The sequence below is a fragment of the Clarias gariepinus genome, chromosome 9, assembly GCF_024256425.1.
Source record: "Clarias gariepinus isolate MV-2021 ecotype Netherlands chromosome 9, CGAR_prim_01v2, whole genome shotgun sequence".
Taxonomy (NCBI): Eukaryota; Metazoa; Chordata; class Actinopteri; order Siluriformes; family Clariidae; genus Clarias; species Clarias gariepinus.
The window spans coordinates 29,845,370-29,863,541 of NC_071108.1; the positions used below are offsets into that span (position 1 = coordinate 29,845,370).

Sequence of the window (18,172 nt, forward strand, 5' to 3'; positions counted from 1 at the left end):
TTTCCATCACCTGTGGAAAGTCTGGGCTTTCAGCCGAGATCTTTTGTGAGTTTTCATCTGTCAGGTCACAACACGATGAATTAAACCACGAAACAATAAGTGCTGAAAAATGCCACCCAACACCGTTACAAATTCCGCATGATGGATGCCAAAGAATACTTCGCATTGCAAGTGTTCTAATCCCACCTGTTTCAGCAGCTGGACTATGTAAAGAGCAGCGTCTCAAATGGTGCAGATAAGCAGCGTCCGGCCAGCCCGTTTTACAAACTGGAGTGTTAATGGAGCCTCTCTGCTTAGGAGCCCGCAGCTTTGATGTTTCAATGCAGACCATGTGCTTTTTTTTTTTTTTTTTATGTTTGCTCTCATTCCTGCTCTATCTATTTCACGCTTTTGGTTCTTCCCAAATGCTCCCATGCTTGGTTCCCCTTTGGTGTTCATGTGTGAGAGGCAGATATGAAGGAAATTTGAAAATACCTTTGCAGTGCGTTTTCATGCTTTCTTCTTCTGATTGTCTCAAAGCTACTTCTAGTGACTTGGGTATGTTTGGTACACTTCCAAATCTTAAAGACATGCATTTTAAAATATGTTCAATAAACATGGGTAAGTAAGTAGCGATCATTGAATGCAGCCACGTTTAGTGCTGAGAACAACCAGACTTTCTCACAACAATAACGGCAGCTCTACTGTCTAATGGCAAAGAACACAATAACTCGTTAGCTCACGTCCCTTGTTGTCTCAGCTGGCTCTCAGTCCCAGATTTTCCCCAGACCGCTCGAAGATCGATGATGTCACATGGCAGAGGGCCATGATAATCCTAACACCGACGACCCTGGAGTCGAGCGGAAAGGGCAGCCGAAGTTAGACGTTAGTCTGGTATTCAAATTGGACAATTTATAAAATGAAATGGAGGTCTTCTAAAAACATCACACATCGTTAAATAGTTCTTTAGTTTGTCAGCGTAAAATAGCTGACACTGGAGGGTTTAGAGTACTGTATATCATATCGTAATCAGACTGGTTGTTTTTACTGGTCCATCATTTAAAGGATGTTTGTCACACTATCGTCTCCTATTCAAGTAATCAAAAATGTTCAATTTAAGCCAAAGAAACCAAAAAATCCAATGTAGATTCACTGGGAATTGTCTGAACAAGAATGTTCACATTTTCTTGCTTGTTTTTGCTTCATGGCTATATTTGGTTGATTTTTGGCAGTGTGATTTGTCCTACATGGTTGACCTAACCCTTTCCAACATTTGAGCATTCCATGTGTGATTTCCAAGCACATGGTGAGCGTTAGCACGGTGTCCTGCTCTAAATCACCAAGCTATATATATATATATTTTTTTAAAGCAACGTGCCATTTGAGAACCATCTGAATTTATGGCTGCTCTTCCTCCTGGTGCTTCCCTGTTGTGCAGGAACAGTGTATTCTCTGGGCCTGACCCGTCATTACTGCTCGTCCATCTACTAAAGTTCAGAAGTCAAAGGTTAAAGGCTAATGAAAGTAATGAACGCAATATTCATACAAGTTTATGGATTTACTGTATTTTGGAGGCACCATACTGTGTTCTTTAGCAAAAGCTGGTTCTTTCAAGTGCTTGGTCTTAAAATGATCACACACAAGTCTTTTGGTTGCAGTTTAATTGTATACCAACACAAGCACGATGCTGCTTTGGAGGAAGTGTAGCTGGGAAAGCATTTACCTGGTAGTCGTGCCGTTCACATTCACAGCTAAGGGTCAGTAGTCAGGGTCGGGGTGTTTTACAAGCAGCCAGATTTGCACTGGAGATGCATCACGTCAAAGAATGTGTTGGGTTGACTCGTTAGTTTGCAAATTAGATGTTTGGAGTCATCAACCCTACAGGAAATCCCGGTTTATTCATCAGTGGAACATCTGAAACCACACAAGATTTAATCAGAATTAACTTATAAATAAGCGTGCCAGAGAATTTTCTTTTTTAATAGCTTTTTGTTCCATGATTTAATAGTTTGGTTGTTTCATATATACAAGATGGTAACTTTTTTTTCTTTCTCACTTTTCTGCAGCAACTTTTCTCGAAAACCATGGTTCTAGACCACATGACGATAGTGAACACTTTATATTTATTTTAAACATTTCATACTACATTCTCTGTAATGTCTCTACAATGTTCTCAGTTTCTTTTTAAACTCATAACCATTACCATAATTTTAACAAAAATCATTGAGTCACATCTACAGTAGCTAAACCCTAAACCAAGGAAATGGTCTGCGACATTTATCCCACAGTTGTACCTTGAGCCTAGGTGAAAGTTTCAATGGGAGCGATGGAGGAGTTTGTGTTTTAAGCAACTGAGCTTGTTTAAACTGTCAAGAGTGTTATAAGATTTGATTAGGTTTCATGGTTCAACATTTTCTTTCCCCTTAGGACCACCGCAGTAAAATCCCTTATTAAAAGTGGCACGATTTGGAAGGAGACTTCATTCCTCAACCCCCACTACACCCTTTGGCAGCCTAAAGTGCTCTTGATGAAGTGTATTTTTTTTAGAAACTCTTAAACTTAGACGTCTGTGTTGGAAGTACCCGTATATTAAGTTCATGATGTGTTTTTCCAGGATCACCTGGAAACTTGGTTGCAACTACCGTTTCTCTAACCATGCTCAGAATTACTCCATTTTTGAGCCAGTTGTTTTTATGTTTGTTCCTTGAGTAATGTTTAACTAGCCTTTGTATACTACTTTTCATAGGTTTTTATATTGCTGTGTGTTCATGAGACCTTTTTTTTAAAACCTTTTCAAGAATGGGGATATAATGTAATTATTTATTCATTCATTTATTTTATTTTTTGCCACATTACCTCCATCTCTTGTACTGTAAAGGCTCTCACTCTCAGGCTCTGAAAGGCAAATGGAGAGCAGCAGTTTACCAAAATCACTCCAGGTCTGCTGGATGCTGAATCGTACCCTTGTGCTGCATACTTTCCCCTCGTGAAAGAAAAAAATGGCTTTTTGTGCTGTAGAAGCCTAGAGATTAATTTGAGGCAAATAAACATTTGCAGACACACTCTGAGCGTTGTGTTAATGGCTAAGACAAGCCTGTGTTGTCTTTTCATACGTCCGATTCAATTCGCCCATTTTTGTTCATCAACCCTATTATTTAATTTTATTATTATTTTTTAAATGGAATTTAATGGAGTTTCCGAGAGTTCAGATGTAAATGGTACCACTTTAGCAATGCTCAAGAGAAACATCTGTAAAGCCTATTGTTTAGGTCAATCAGTAGTCCAGAAAGATTTCTAGAATGGGACTGAAAATCCGAATGTTTGAGCATCCTTAAGAGAGCATGACTATGAAATTTGTCATCATGTTCGTTCGTTCTCTCTCTCTCTCTCTCTCTCTCTCTCTCTCTCTCTCTCCAGGCCAGCTCCTCAGAGTCCAGGTCAGACCAACGGGATCAATTCCACAGAGCAAATGGTGGGCCGTTTTAAGGTCAGTGTCCAAGATCATCTCTTAGTGACATGACTTGGATTAAAAAATATATGTATTTATTTTTTAAACAAACAAAATAAACTCTATCTATAGAAAACTGGCATATGAAAATTTTTGAAGTCTTGCATATCCAAGCAACGTCCAGTTTTATTGAGACGTCTGTCTCGGATTACATCCTTGTGTAAAAGCTATTTAGAAAATCGCTGGTTTGGCGATCGAGAGTCTAAAGTGCAGGGTTTCAATGGCCAGTTGTGTTATTCGTGGACGAGTGTAGACGCAAAGCAGAAGGCCTAAGGTTTGCCCTGAAAGACACACTGGATGTAAAAATAAATAAATAAATAAAAAAAGCACAGTTAGTCTATGGTCTTATTTTATTTTATTACATTGACTATTTAAAGGTAGGGTTTGTACCCGTTATTAGTTATTGTGTAATATTTATCAGTGCCAGTTTTCTGTCTTTGATTTATTTTTATATTCATTCAGTAATCTTATGAACGAGCGAAGATCTTTTGCGCAACACAAGAAAAGGTCTGCTTTCTATTAAAGAAAGAAGATCGCAAAAAAAATACTACCTGTTGAGTCCGGACATGGAGACTGCCAGGATGAGCTTAAATGATGTAATACAAGATAACATTTTTTTTTAAACTTTTTAAAAATGTTCCTGTATCGTCAAAAGTCTGCATGTTCAAGGAACCTGAAAATAAAAAAAAAAAAAAAAAGAGTATAACGTTGTAAATCACCATCTTTGTAACAGAATGAGGTTTTGAGCATCAAGGAAGGGGGAAAAAAAGCACTATTCATACATCATCCCTAATGTTTGTTTTACAAATGATTGGTTGCATTATTTTTCCAGTATGGAGTAAACATTGTATCAAAAGTGATACAAGTCCCAAGTCAGGCTGCATCCAGATCCTAAACATTTTTTTCCCTCAGAGTAATTTGTCTTGAAATGAATTACGAGAGGTTTTGAGATTCCTCGCTTTGATCCTTTAGGAAACCCTGCATGTGAGGGACGAGAACCAGAACTACAGAGAGTACTCTATTTCCAGCCCAAAATCGTTCTCTCCAGGTCCATACTCTCCAGAACCCCCCTCCAGCCCAGAGCGAAAGGGGGGCAGGATCACGCCCACCACCAAGAGGTAAAAACACAACACACTTGAGCTATTTATTCAGTCGTAAACTGGAATTTATTAAAAATGTATTATACAAAAATCAAAAGTGTATCTTAAGTGTATCTCCTCAAAGCCAGCCTTGTCACCCGACTTTCTTCCCATCTGTCTTTTACTAACAATTTCCTCCTGATTTACTTTTTACCCTGTCACTTTTTTTTTTTTTTTTTCCTGGAGTTCTCCTTTTAGTAAGATTAATATCCCATGAATCTGGAACGCAGCCACACGTTCCTTTGGTCAAATATGTTGCTGATACGTCTACGATTAATGCTTCATAACTGTAATTACCTCAATGAGTTTTATGAGCTGTATAAACAGCGCGTTTGTTTCAATAACGAGCAGGTTTAATTAGGAAAATATGCTTCTCATCACACAGAGCCTGTTATCTTGATTGCCGCTCAAGTTCCCAGAGTTCCTTTTAGTCTCTGTTAAGTAGCGATTACGTTTAGAGATTAAATACACTAAAAAAAAATTCTGTAACCATGGTGAAGAAAACAAAAAACAAAAAAATGTCTTTAAACGGTAATACCTGATCCTAAAGTGTTAGTTTTCAGTTCTGTTGAAGTTTTGTTCCTCAGGGTAGCAGCTCTGAATTTTTTTTGCATCCAAGGACTCCTTAGTGCATATTTAATTAGAGAATCTCACTTACTTTGTCACTGTCTATACCGTTTTTATCCTGTGTACAGGGTCGCAGGTGTCTATCCCAGGAGATTTTGGGCACGACGTAGGACGCAAATCTGATCCAGCAGTTTAAAGATTTTACTTTTTTCCCACAAAATAATAGGTTGACTATTTATCAGAACATTTAAGTAATGGACTTTTTTACTGACAAAACATATTAGGTGTTTATTTTCAATTATCTGATATAATTTAAAATTACTTGTGTTTGAGTCAGTTCCATTTCTGAATGTAAAACTCAAATAAATAAAATTATATCAATCATCATAAATTGTGATTTCCATCATAGAAACAAAAACAAATTGTGGTCAGCTTGTTTATCCGCTGGAACTTTGTATTACGAGCATAATTCATTCCGGAAGCAGGTTTGTATTTTAAAACGTATAATATATCGTAAACCAAATAGGATTTTCCCATAAGACATAATGGAAACTAAAATTATTCGTTCCAAAAAAATAATTACCACAAAATATTAAGTAAAAATAAAACAAATTTACCTGCACTTTACCTTTTAAAAAAAATAAAAATAAATTCCAGCAGATAAGTGTTTCCGTAAAATAAGCTCCCCTCTACCTTTTCTCATCTTTTACAGTTACACTTCCTCCACTCTTTTCACACACGCGCGCACACAACGAAAACATTATTTTATCGGAAAACTCGATTGAGCGACACACTAACAGAATCACCGCTGTAAAGTAAAAATAAAATAAATTAACCTGCACTTTACCTTTGAAAAAAATTGCGACAGAGCAGTGTTTCTGTGTAGAGCAAAAAGAAAGAGTGTGTGTGCGTGTGTGTCTGTGCAGGCGAAAGTAGGAGGGATCTAATACAGAGCAGGCTAATACAGAGAGAGAAAATGGATCTTTTAACCTCTTTAATGAGACTTTTGCTTTACACGCGAATACAGACACAAAATGAATTGTTTTACGCACACGTGGTCACTGTTATAGTAAACCGTACACGCGTGCACGGATGTTGATTATACCAGTAAGAGACGTGCAATAAGACCCAGCAGGGGAGACGATTACCCACAATTCCGCAGCACAAGAGCGAGAAATCTCGTTGGTTTAGTTGTGATCACGTGACACTCTGTGTCAAAACAAGAAGCACATGCGTGCTACATGATACTAGGTACTCGTAAACCAAGACTTCCATTTTACACTTAGTTTTTTCAAGTCAAAATTTATTAAAAATTACAGCATTACTCACAATCCGGAGTTTCACTGTATTGCAGAAAGTATAGAAAGCATTTGATTCTGTAAGGCCTATTCTTGATAGGCTGGCATTTGGGGGTGTTTTAGGCCCTCAAAATCACCCCTAACCCCCTGCCATGTAGTCAGCATATGTCACTGAGAGGATGCCATTAGTGAATGAGAATCCAGCAGCGGAAGCAGTCATGAGAACATGTTGCTGCACAGTCAGGTTCCCACAGCGGGTGCCAAATGATGCTGCACGGTTGTTGACAATGATTGAGATAAATGAGATTGCATATGGCACCATTTGCATGCATTAGGCTTTGGATACTACGTGCCAAAAATAAAAGCCCCCCTACTGACCATGCTGTCAGTCCTGCCCTCAAACTCCTTGACTGTTTTAATTTTTGAGGTAACGGACAGTTATTTATTTTCAGTGAAGACCGAGCAGGCAGGCACGCAACCTGGAAAGTGCAGCATGCAAGCTCGACAGGAAACCACAGTGCGTTTGCTCAAGTCGAGTTTTCTAGTTCTTAGGTTTTTGAGGTCAAAATTGCATCTGTAATGTAACTATCAATCATGCGTGTTTACGCACAGAAATATCGGCTATCTGTCTAATAATTTGTATCATTTTGTACATTTACCAAGTTAACTCTGCTTCAGTTGCAGGTTTGACTGCTTTTATAAATCTCTTAGTCATAATCTGCTTATCATGTTATCACTCATGTCATTACTATTTCTCGGTCTCTCTCAAACAAATGATAGCTTATATTGTCCTTAAATCAGTACTATAGAAGTTGAGCTTCAGATGGATCTAAGCGCATTTCACAAGTCAGTGCTTGAGAGTCAGACAGGTTTGATGTGATTTACTGAGGGATTAGGGCTAACATGATAAGATACAGATAATTAAGACATGATTTAGTTTGAGGAGCTAACACTCAAACACTCAAGTGCTAGCTGGAAGAATTTTAAACCCACAGAATCTTCCTAACATCTTTACCTTAACAGTTTCATGCTGATTCACACCTCCAGGTTTCATTGGCTTTTATGTTGTTGGTTTGATGGGTTGTAGGTTTTCATTATCCAGATGAAGATCTACTTGTATGGAATCGTATTTTTATTTATTTATTTATTTATTTAATCTCTCTTTGTTGAGTTTTCTATGACTATCACTTTAATGTAGTATTTTATTTACACAGCAGCAATTATTCACATCAGTTTTATTTAAACAGTATGTTTTAACAATTTTTTTTTTTTTTTTTTTTTAAGCCCTGTGTTTTATTCCTGGACTCCTGAAGAGAAAATCACCAGTCACAAAGTGTCCAGACCGCTCTCACAGGTACGACCATTAACACGACTACATCTCCATAAATGTTCTAGTGTGAACTAAAGCCAAGCCAATACACAGTTTTCCCTCAGAGCTTATGCCAGAACAAAAATGTAGGCCATCCCTTTAGGCCTTAAAAAAAAGCCCCCCAAAAAAACTGTTAAGCGAGCTGCTTAATACGGTTGAACTTTGTGTGATGGTTCCTAAATGTCTGTTTATAAATGGGCTACACTTCACTCTGTTAAGACACGGTTATGACAGGCGAGTCATAAATCCGTTAGTTGGAAAGTTTACCAAGTAACTAAGCCAAACTTAACTAGGCTAAAATGTAGGCGCTAAGGTAGTACATATAAGAAGGCAGTTAGCTAGCATGCAGCTTTAATACAGACAGAAACGCATAGGGTTGACACAGTGGTGTTTCAAAAGGTACCAGGTTTAAACCAACATCCCAAATAATGTCTTGTTTTGTTAAAGTAAACAGCTTTTCTCTTTTTCTGAAGGGAATTTTTTTTTTCTTTTGAACTTTAATGTCTGTAGGGCAACTATGAATAGAAAACATTAATACCCTGGACATGTAATCATCTTGTAGCGCAGGCTGCTGATTTGTCCCTTCTCGAATGATCTTTATCTGCACATGACCTTATAAGCGATTTAGTTTTTTAATAGAGTTTATAAATCATCTCGCTGTGACGTCACCTCATGATTGCTCAGGATTTAAAAACGACGAATGCTGAGAGAGTAATACAAACTTCATCTGTTTTAGTACTGAATGTGCCCTGCTCCATGGAGTGGGGGATGTCTATAAACATTCAGAAGGTCTTTAATCAGACTGGAAAGCTGAGAGTGGTGAATTAAAAAAAAGTTAAACCATCGTGAGGTAGAGGAGACGAATATATACAAGTGGAAATCATTTATTTTACCTGTTTCGTAGCTCCTCTTCAGTAAGGCTAATAGTACAGTATACGATGCGCTAGTAAAATGTACATGCTAGAAGAAGGTAAGATGGTGGCTCAAAGTATCAAGATCAAAGTGTTGTAAGGGCCTTCTCAAGTTCTTCAAAATAATGACCATCAATTATAAAAAAAAAAAATTATTTGATGAATTTGCTATACAACAATCAATATTTAGTCCGAAGAACGTTTATTCTTTAAAACCTATAGTATTCACAGTTCTTGGCTTCTTCTGCGTTCTTCGGTTTAGGTCTGGAGATGACCCAGACCACAGCTCTAGAAGCTGAATATCGTTGCCATATCGGCAGTTCTTCACTAGTTCTTCAGTTAACTAGCATGACTCTTCAGCCAGATAACCTTGAACTAATTTGTGGGATCACCTGATTTGTGCAGAGAAACTATAATACATGCTGCATGTTGTCTTACTACCTTTTGGCCAGCCCTGAATGTTCTGTAATAAATAACAGAGAGAATGTTCTGTTTCTTAAGTTAGAATAAAGTGAATTATGTTGTGGGAAATTTTATTTAGAGATATGCAAGCTATGTTGCATCGGCCCGACTCCCACAGAACTCTGCTCAGGACAGCTGACCGAACAGGAAAAAACACGCCGAGCGCTTTGATGCCTGATAGCATTCCAGTCATGTTTTAAATGCTGTGGACGTTGGATAAACATACACTCTGTGACACGGCTTATTAAACTCGGTGACGGCCCTGATCCCCCAGCAGAAACAGCAAGACCCTTTATAATGATGGCCGTTTTAAATAGTCACGGGAGGATTCCACATCCGTGTTCGTGTGTGTGTGTGTTCAAGCTCATCAGGATATAAACATGTAGTTAAATATGAGATGCTCAACACGCAAAATGAAGAAGCTCAGTTCAGAAAAGGGTCAAGGATGTCTGCTATCTTTCTACAGCGAAACGCCTGAAGTTATGCAGATACAGGTCAAGAGCTTCAGTTAACGTTCACATCAAAGATCAAAATGGGAAAAACATGTGATCTCAGTGACTTGATGGTTGTTGCAGCCAGATGGGCTGGTTTGAGAATTTCAGAAACGACCGGTTGCCTGGGATTTTCACGCACAACTGTCTCTAGTGTACACACAGAATCATGTGAACAACAACTGAAGGCTGTTCACAAAGTGCTTTATTTTTTTCCTTATATCAAATCAATTTTTTTTTTTATTTGATCATTTGTATTTGTTTATAGATTGACACATTTCACTTATCTGTTTAAGATAGGTGTGTTATCCGTTTATAGCAATCCTGTGACCAGACTGTGACCACTCTTTATTTCAGTGCTGAACAGAAAAGAATCTCAGTGGACACAGACATGAAAAGCAGACTGAGATTGCTGAGATTGTATAGACTGTAGAGATTGTAGCCACCTGTTTTCGTTTGTTGTCTTGTGCGTTCTGTAAATCTGTTCCGCTTACCGTGAATGTAAAAGAACAGTTATTGGAGTTGTCAACTTTCGGCAGCACAAAACAATTAATGAATGTCACATTTCTGTCTACATTTAACCTAAAGCGGGCTTTTATTCACAGACTTGCCAGAGACTATTTTATTTATTTTTGTGTTGAAGGATCATTTTGTCTTGTGCTTGATCTTGGAGCATGTGTCCAGTTTACATTAATCTTTAAGCTTAATAAATAATATCAGCTGGCAGTTGGATTGCATCATGCTCTACAGATACAGCATCAGTGTGCATCAAAAATATAAAGTTTGAACATGGTTACGTACCAAATGAAAACTTTGTGTTTTGTGAAAGTCAGAAAAGAGGTAACATTTGTCTTCTTTCTCTGGTTCTTAAACCTTCTTGTCTGCCTTCCAAAATGAATAAATGCCTAAAAAAAAAAAAAAAATCCACTTGACCCGAGCGCCTGTGCTGCTATTTCCCCCACCACTTACAAATAACATCAAGAATTGGTTTTGAAAATATTATAAAAAAATTACGGTTTGCATTTATGTTTCTAAAACGTTCCCAGTTATACACACACTGGAATTTGTGCAACATAGAATTCATCTCACTGGTCATTAATCCAGATCTGGGTTATGCAGTAAATCTGAGTTTACACATCGATTAACACCCCCCCCCCCCCCCCCCCCCCCCCCAATCCCTGTACAATTACTGTATGATTTACGGTAGGTCCTAACCAGGGTCGGCACCCTCTTTAGTACACTCCATCAACAACATTCCTCTCACATCCCTTTGCTCCCAGTTTAAGACATAGGAATCACAATATTGTTTTTATTTTATTTTTTTTAAAAAGTGGTCTTAGTGGCTTTGAGAGATGGAGATTCGTGCTAACCCACATAAGCCACATGCTGAAATACAGAACACAATTTTGAATAAAGTGACTGATGCTTCTTTCAGGAACGTGACGCTGTGTGCTCAGTCTTTATTATCACAAGGAATGTAAAGAGTCTGTAGGGTCAAATACAAGCTCGTGTAAACGGAGGGAAGGGCCAAAGGAGAAAGAGACCCGCTCTGCGTGGTGCCTGAGAGGGGACAAACATTTCCCTTATAGACTTCTGAAGATCCGTTCTCGTTCGCCCATTCTGCTCATTTTTCATCCGCAACTGGAATCCCATCATCTATCTCTCTCTTTCCTGTCTTACCTCCAATCTCTTCAGAGAGCACTTTACATGCATACTTGGGCGTACATTTTGCCCCAGAGCTGAAGGTTTATTATTCTTTATTTATTTATTTTCCTTTTTCTCTTTCATTCCTTCTTTCTGTCTTGGAATGGAGTGTGTCCATAATTTAGCATGTGTGTGTTGTAAACCGTGTTCTCTGTAGATTTTGCCTTAACTTGAAATCCTGTTATAAATCTGTAGAATGTTTTCCTTCATCCGTTTTTCTTGATTGTGGTTTGGCCGGACAGATTTGGGGGAGAGCGTCGTGTATTCCTGCAGCCCGGAGACACGAAAATCCAGCCACCCACTTCCCAGAATTCAGGAGGTGCAGTGCGGTTTCTGCTCGATGAAAAAGCGACATGATGTTTGGCCAGACCTTCAGTGCTCGTGTGTGTGTGTGTGTGTGTACCAGAGCCTGCGTTTCTTCCTTGTGTTCACATCGGTATCAGGTGATAGAGCACATTCTAGCCCTTTTTTCCATTCACTTGCTCTTTAAGCAGAGACATTGTGAGTGAAGCAGGGAAATGTCCATTTACGACGCAGGCCTTGCTGGCTGATAGAGGGAGTCAGGCGGAGAGCGGAATAAAGAGGGGAGTATCCATCAGCGCTGCCTCGCAGGGTGTAGTGTGTCCTGAGAAAAGTGGCACGTACAATAGAGGCTCTGATGCAAAGCACTCCCGGGTGTGTGGTGTTGGCTTTCTCGTCCATCTGAAGCACAGGCTGCTCCTTGTGTACCACAGCCTGGTGGAGATGTGTGAGGAGGGGGTCTGTACTTCTCTCTCTCTCGGTCTTCCTCTCTTTCTCTTCCTGCCCGTCTCTCCACTTTCCATCTCTCTTGCCTTGCACTCATTGTCTCTCTCTCTCTCTCTCTCTCTCTCTCTGACTTTTTTCACTCCTCCCTCTTCTATCACAAATGACCCATCAGGGACACAGAGGTGGCCTTTGTTACCAGTCTTCCATGTCCCAACACGCACAATCCCTTGCTTTTTTTTTTTCCCTCGCTCATTCTCTGTAATCGTCTCTTTGTCTCCCTCAGTCTGTTTTGCTTTCATTGCCCTCGGTCTCACCATCTCAGTGCTTTAATGACTACAGAATCGTTCCTGCTGTTGGGTTAAATACACGTCACATCGTCTTAATTTTAGGCATAGCATTGTGGTTTGTGGACACTTGATTGCTGCCGCGTCACTTCCAGCTAGTTTGAAGAACTACATTAAAGATCAGCAATGTCAAAAGCGAGACAGCGTTTCTGGTTTAAAACGAGTATGACATTGCTCTCTTTCAAATGCCTGTAATCATTTACAATGAGATTTACCGTTACAAAAAGAAAGCAGCTATATTTCCGTCATTTTCAAAACATTTCATTTTGTTGTTAGACCACAAACATTTGGGGAAAAAAAAGTAACATCTTGTTAAGTTTACCCCCCCAATGGATATTGGGGGGAAAAAACTGAGGAAATGAATATCAATATGGAAAAATATGTAGGCGCTATTGATGAAGGGAGACGTCAGGTTTCAATCAGGTTGATTAAGAGCTTATGCTTTGCGCACACAAGTACACACACACACATGCACACCGATAAACACTAGAGGTTTTGTTGTCATCATCCTTTTCTTCACATCGTGTATGGAAGCAATTTTACTTGTGGCTTCTTTTAATTTGAACCTCGACTCAATGACAGTGCTCCATTTTTCGTTTCTATTCGTCTCAAGTGCTCTTTTTTTTTTTCCCAAAAAAAATCGTCCTCTTCTCTCATCATCTCAGTGGAGCAAGCGATCGGCTATGCCTGAAGAAGTCCAATTTTAGTCCATTAGGGAAACACCCCTGCATGCAGCACACGAGAAAGTCTGTTGTTAGTTGCCAAACCTAGCGTGGCAGAGGTCTTGATTGCTATTGACGGACCCGATGCCCAGCTGGGCCTGCCCGCGGTGACCGTTGTGTGGTTGCTCTAGCGGCAGGCTGCATCCTGTTTAAGAGCCTTTGTATTCAGGTATAAATAAGCAGCGAATTGAGGCACTTAAAGGACTTGCCCTGACCATTGACCCCACACACCCACAAACATGCACATACACACACGCACGCACACTAATTCAGACATATTGATTTGATCCTATTCAGATTTTTCTCTTCTCCCACTCGGACACACACCCCATGTCCTTGTGGAGCTCTTTTGTTTTGATTTCATTCAGAGGAAGCATGCTCCTTTTGCTGTCTCGCAGATGAACTGGAGATGTCACAGATGACCGCCATTGCCCTGCTGCATGTTTATTTCTGCGGGCTTCCTTTAGTGCAATGTGTGTGTGGTGCATCGGAAGACTTGTGGATCCTTAACACGCAAGTCTTTGCAGAAAGTTTGATCCACATAAATTTTATAGTCTTCTATCTGTGACCAAATTTGACGAATCTTTACACATGTTCACCAGCCCTTTTATTTTCTAATAAATAGTTTTTGTTTTTTATTGAAAGGAGGGCGGATTAAGTCTGCTATCCACAACTTCATGGTAGTTTTCATTTTTCATAAATGACATCAAAGAAAATAACAATTGTTTCTCGACTCTATCTGTGAGACTAAGTAATATTTATTTCTTCAAAACTGTTTGTGTAACATCGCTTTTTTTTACTGCTGTAAAGGGTAAAAATAAAAAGTTTATTAAAAGGTTTATTAGATTTAAGAAATCAGGATGCACTCGGGGGTTTTGGTAGTGAATATTTTTAAGATGGAATTTTTTCGCATTATTATTATTATTATTATTTTACATTAATGTTTAAAAGCAATTTCTCAACTAAAACTAATTCCATTTGAACTCAAACTTCAGGTCAGCATTTTACTCTCGGCATCGAGCTCTTGGGCTGATCATCAGTGGCAGCAGATGGGCATTTAATTAGTCATCAATTACTTTTCAGATCCTATCAGAATTCTGCATCCGTTTTATTATACTATAATGTTTTCCTCTTTTTTTAGAAAAAGTAGATTGTGGATTAGAATAGCTGAAAAGTATTCTTCCAGAGCATGGCCTAAAACCACTTTGGCACTGTCTCTTGACTGTAACTCAGGCACGCACTGCTTTTCTTCTTTCCGTGTATAAAGACACTAGGGGACAGTGTGAAGTTCTAAGCTCAGAACCCTCTGTATTTATCTTGGCCCTCTTTACCCTATGAGTGTGTGCGTGTGCCAGCATGCATGTGTTTCGGCACAGTCAGGCACTATTAGATCCACACAGATGAATCCAGAGGCGTATCTTTTCCCTCTGTTGTTCTCTTTCCTCTCTGTTCATCCTCTGTCGATGCAGCGTTTGACTTGTTATTCTTTTCTCAGAGCTGGAAAATCAAACGAGCTGGTTGGACGGCGTCACACTCGGGCCCCCTCGGAGGCAGTGGAGTCGTAGGCCCCGAGGCTGCCAGGGTTTCTGGGGGAGGTTTTGGCCGGCTGAGGATACAGCCTGTTTTATGAATTTTTTTTTTTTTTTTTTTTTGGTGCGGTTTTAATGGAATAGGTCTGTGTGGTAGGTCAGCATTCCAAACATTGTCAAGGTAGCCAAGATACTTTTACCTAGTGTATATATATAAAAAATATATAAATTTTTTTAAGCCCACAAACTGAAGTTTTAGACCAATACCACCTGGATTGTTTGGTTTCTATGGCAAGGTTCGTTGTTGCTAGATTTTTCATCGTCACATGAAGAATTCCAGGGAAATAAAATGTCTTTGGCAGTCCCGTTCTCTGCCTCCTGCAGGGTGTCCACTTCATTAGTGAGCTTTCTTCTTTTTACAAAGTGATTCCAAACCGTGGCCCTGGATAAACTTTAACTGGTTGACCTAATGCGCTAATTACTAGGCATTTTCTCAGACCGTGGCTGCCATTTATTCCAAAGTGACCCTCATTAGGCCTCATATGCAAAGCATATAGTGATAAGTAACAGCCATTAGAGTGCACTTTAATGATAAATCAATAATAATAGTACTAATAAAATATATTAGGTATTCTATTTTTATGGGAACTTATGATTTTTCTTCTCAATATACTGATTTACCAAGATTTAAGTTTGGTACTGGGAGACATCAGTATTACTTGGTAATTCTCATTCCAGTAATTTTATTCATCATATTCACTCCTTATCGTTGTTTTCTACTTGAACTTAACCTCCATCTGTTGATGAACTCTACTGATATAATTTTTTTTAAACAAAAAAAATCATAATAATGGCAGCAGCAAACATTCTTTCAGCAGAACGTCCCTCAGTTACTCGGTTTAACAATGACAAAGGATCTGCTTTCCATCACTTGATTACGAAACGACTCTAGATAGGGCCGCTGTGGGCATGTCCGTCTTTGCATAGACTTGCTTAATTCGGAATAGACAAAGTTTTATGTGCTGGAACAGTAAAAGTGTGCTAGGCCGGGGGTAGACCAGCAATGGAAATGACCCATATAAAGACAAGTGATTATGTAACAGCTCATTACTCTGATATAATGCAGCTCAGATGGAGTAGGGTTGGGCGATAATATGGTAATACCGTGCCCCAGGGGTATTTAAAACAGCAGCAGTATCCTTTTAATTACTGTCAGTAAAAAAAATAAATAAAAAAAGCTGTGTCACAGGCACTGTTTCTAACAGAGGTCATGACAAACTAGCGGAACTTAGTAATCACGTTTTCCAGACCTGTAAGTCATGTGATTTTTGAAAGTGATTAGTATTTTAAAGAACATTTGCGCATCTCTGTGCTCTGTTAGCAAGTAAAAATGAGCATGGATGCTGAAAGAAAAAAAGAAAATGCATGCTCCTTATTCAAGATTCAAAGAACTTTATTATTCCCAGAGGGAAGATGCTTATTCTTGGTTACAGTTGCTCACAGTTGTTATCAGGTAGAAAGGAAAAGTAATAAATAACCACAAAAATAAAAAAATTTGAATAAAAAAAAAATAATAATAATCAAGCACTCGCTTACCTTCTATATCGCTTTATCCTTTATTCAGGGTCGTGGGGACCTGGATCCCATCCCAGGAGGCAGGGTACACCCTGGACAGGGTGCCAATCCATCGCAGGGCACACACAAATACACTACGAGCAATTTGGAAAAGCCAATTAGCAAAAATGCAGTTATAATAATAATAACTAATTAATTTTAAAAATAATGCTTTATCAAACTGCGTTTAAACAGGCTCTCTTTCAGGTTTTATTTATTTATATATATATTTTAAATAAACATGGGTCTGGGGCTGTGGGAGCACACGGGAACTACTGTACGCTCCATTTTTTTTTTTTCTTTTTTTTTTTTCATGTGGAGAAATATCTGTATAATCTGGTTGAAATCTATATACATTTTTGTAAGTGCTTAAAGATCCAGTCAATTAAACTTATGTAATTTGGGTAAGGTTTAAATGTAAAAGAATTGGATACCATCCAACCATATAATGCAAGTTTAAGATGCAACTCAGGTTTTTGCTGTTGGATCAAGATCGAAGTAGGCTAATGTAGGGTTACGTGAGATTTAATAGTTTAAAAGCTTTTTTTAAAAAAAAAAAAAAAAACAGCATATCCATCATTTAAGGTGTAAGGAGAGTACAGGAAGATAGAGTATTATTCCTGGCTGTATAGTCAGGAACTGCTGGCTGGCAGTGGCAATTACCCAAAAAAGGCTGCTGTATTGTGTAATGTTTTTACAAATTAGTTCTTTAATGTAAACATGGCTGTGATTTTTTATTTTTTATTTTTTTTTTTTTACTTTTCCGCACAGTTGAGCCGCTGCTCTAAGCTTTTGAACACAGACCAGAATAGTATTGAATCACCTTGTAATTATGAACATCATTGCCCTGACTGAAGTGTTAGATTTAAGTGTTTAGATTTGAAACTTTTATTGTAGGCATGTTTTTAGTCAGGCTTTTCAGTTTTTAATTATTTAAGGCCAAGGTGTTTTGGTAGCCTAAGCTAATAAATATAGTGGAGTCGTGCTATAAAATGAAGAAAGCATTGTTTTTAAAGAAAGTAAAAACAGTACATCATGAGGAAAAAAAGGTCAGCAAACTGAAGGTGGTGAAGAGGTCATCTCAGGTGGCTGTTTGATCAGGCAGTGATGTATAATGCTCTATAATTACTCTATAAACACTTCACCCACTTACACACCCCTCAGTCGAGACGAGAAGGAGATTACCTCACTGTAAACGATAGCTTCACTTAAAGAGATTTATAAGACATTTCGGTTCCATTAGCAACCCAGAGCAATAGCTCCTCAGCAGCTGGCCCGCACACACTCACACCACCTCCTAGCTTTATTCATCTAAACACAGTCATTAGTTTATTTTGTTTAACAGGAGACTTTAGAGCAGTTAGTAAGAATAATGAGGGGGAAAAAAACGTTCCAGAAAAGTTCTTTGTTCAGTCGTTACTGAAACCGTATTAAATACGCACGCGACGCTGTGTTGTAGTAGTCTGTAGTGTAAACTCACTCCATATTATACATACTGTGTGTCATGTAAGAAGATAAATACCGGCAACATTTCAAGCAACTCAGGCCAACTAGTCATTTTAAGCAATATGCAATGAAAGCGTTTCACTCGGACTGAAAGACGTGTTTGACAGTTCTAGGTTGTGGTCCTGCGCGTACACACACACACTCTTTTTCTGGTGTTTATACGTCATATTAAAGAGTAGAGAAAGAAAAAGGGAGCAAATGGTCTGCATATGATGCAGTCCTGAGCTGAAACAGGACCTTAACCAGGACCACATGTCTAATGAGCTCGAGATTCTGCTGCAG

At 38.7% G+C, this 18,172-nt stretch overlaps 1 protein-coding gene across 2 annotated transcripts in view; it reads left to right on the forward strand.

Moving 5' to 3' along the window:
• Window positions 1–18,172, forward strand: part of pdlim2 (PDZ and LIM domain 2 (mystique)) — a 66,218-nt gene that overhangs the window by 26,545 nt on the left and 21,501 nt on the right. For both annotated transcript variants that reach the window (XM_053503121.1, XM_053503120.1), the window contains exons 4-6: window positions 3,397–3,466; window positions 4,460–4,605; window positions 7,776–7,845. In XM_053503121.1, the coding sequence (XP_053359096.1) occupies window positions 3,397–3,466; window positions 4,460–4,605; window positions 7,776–7,845 (286 nt within the window). The remainder of the gene's footprint in view (window positions 1–3,396; window positions 3,467–4,459; window positions 4,606–7,775; window positions 7,846–18,172) is intronic.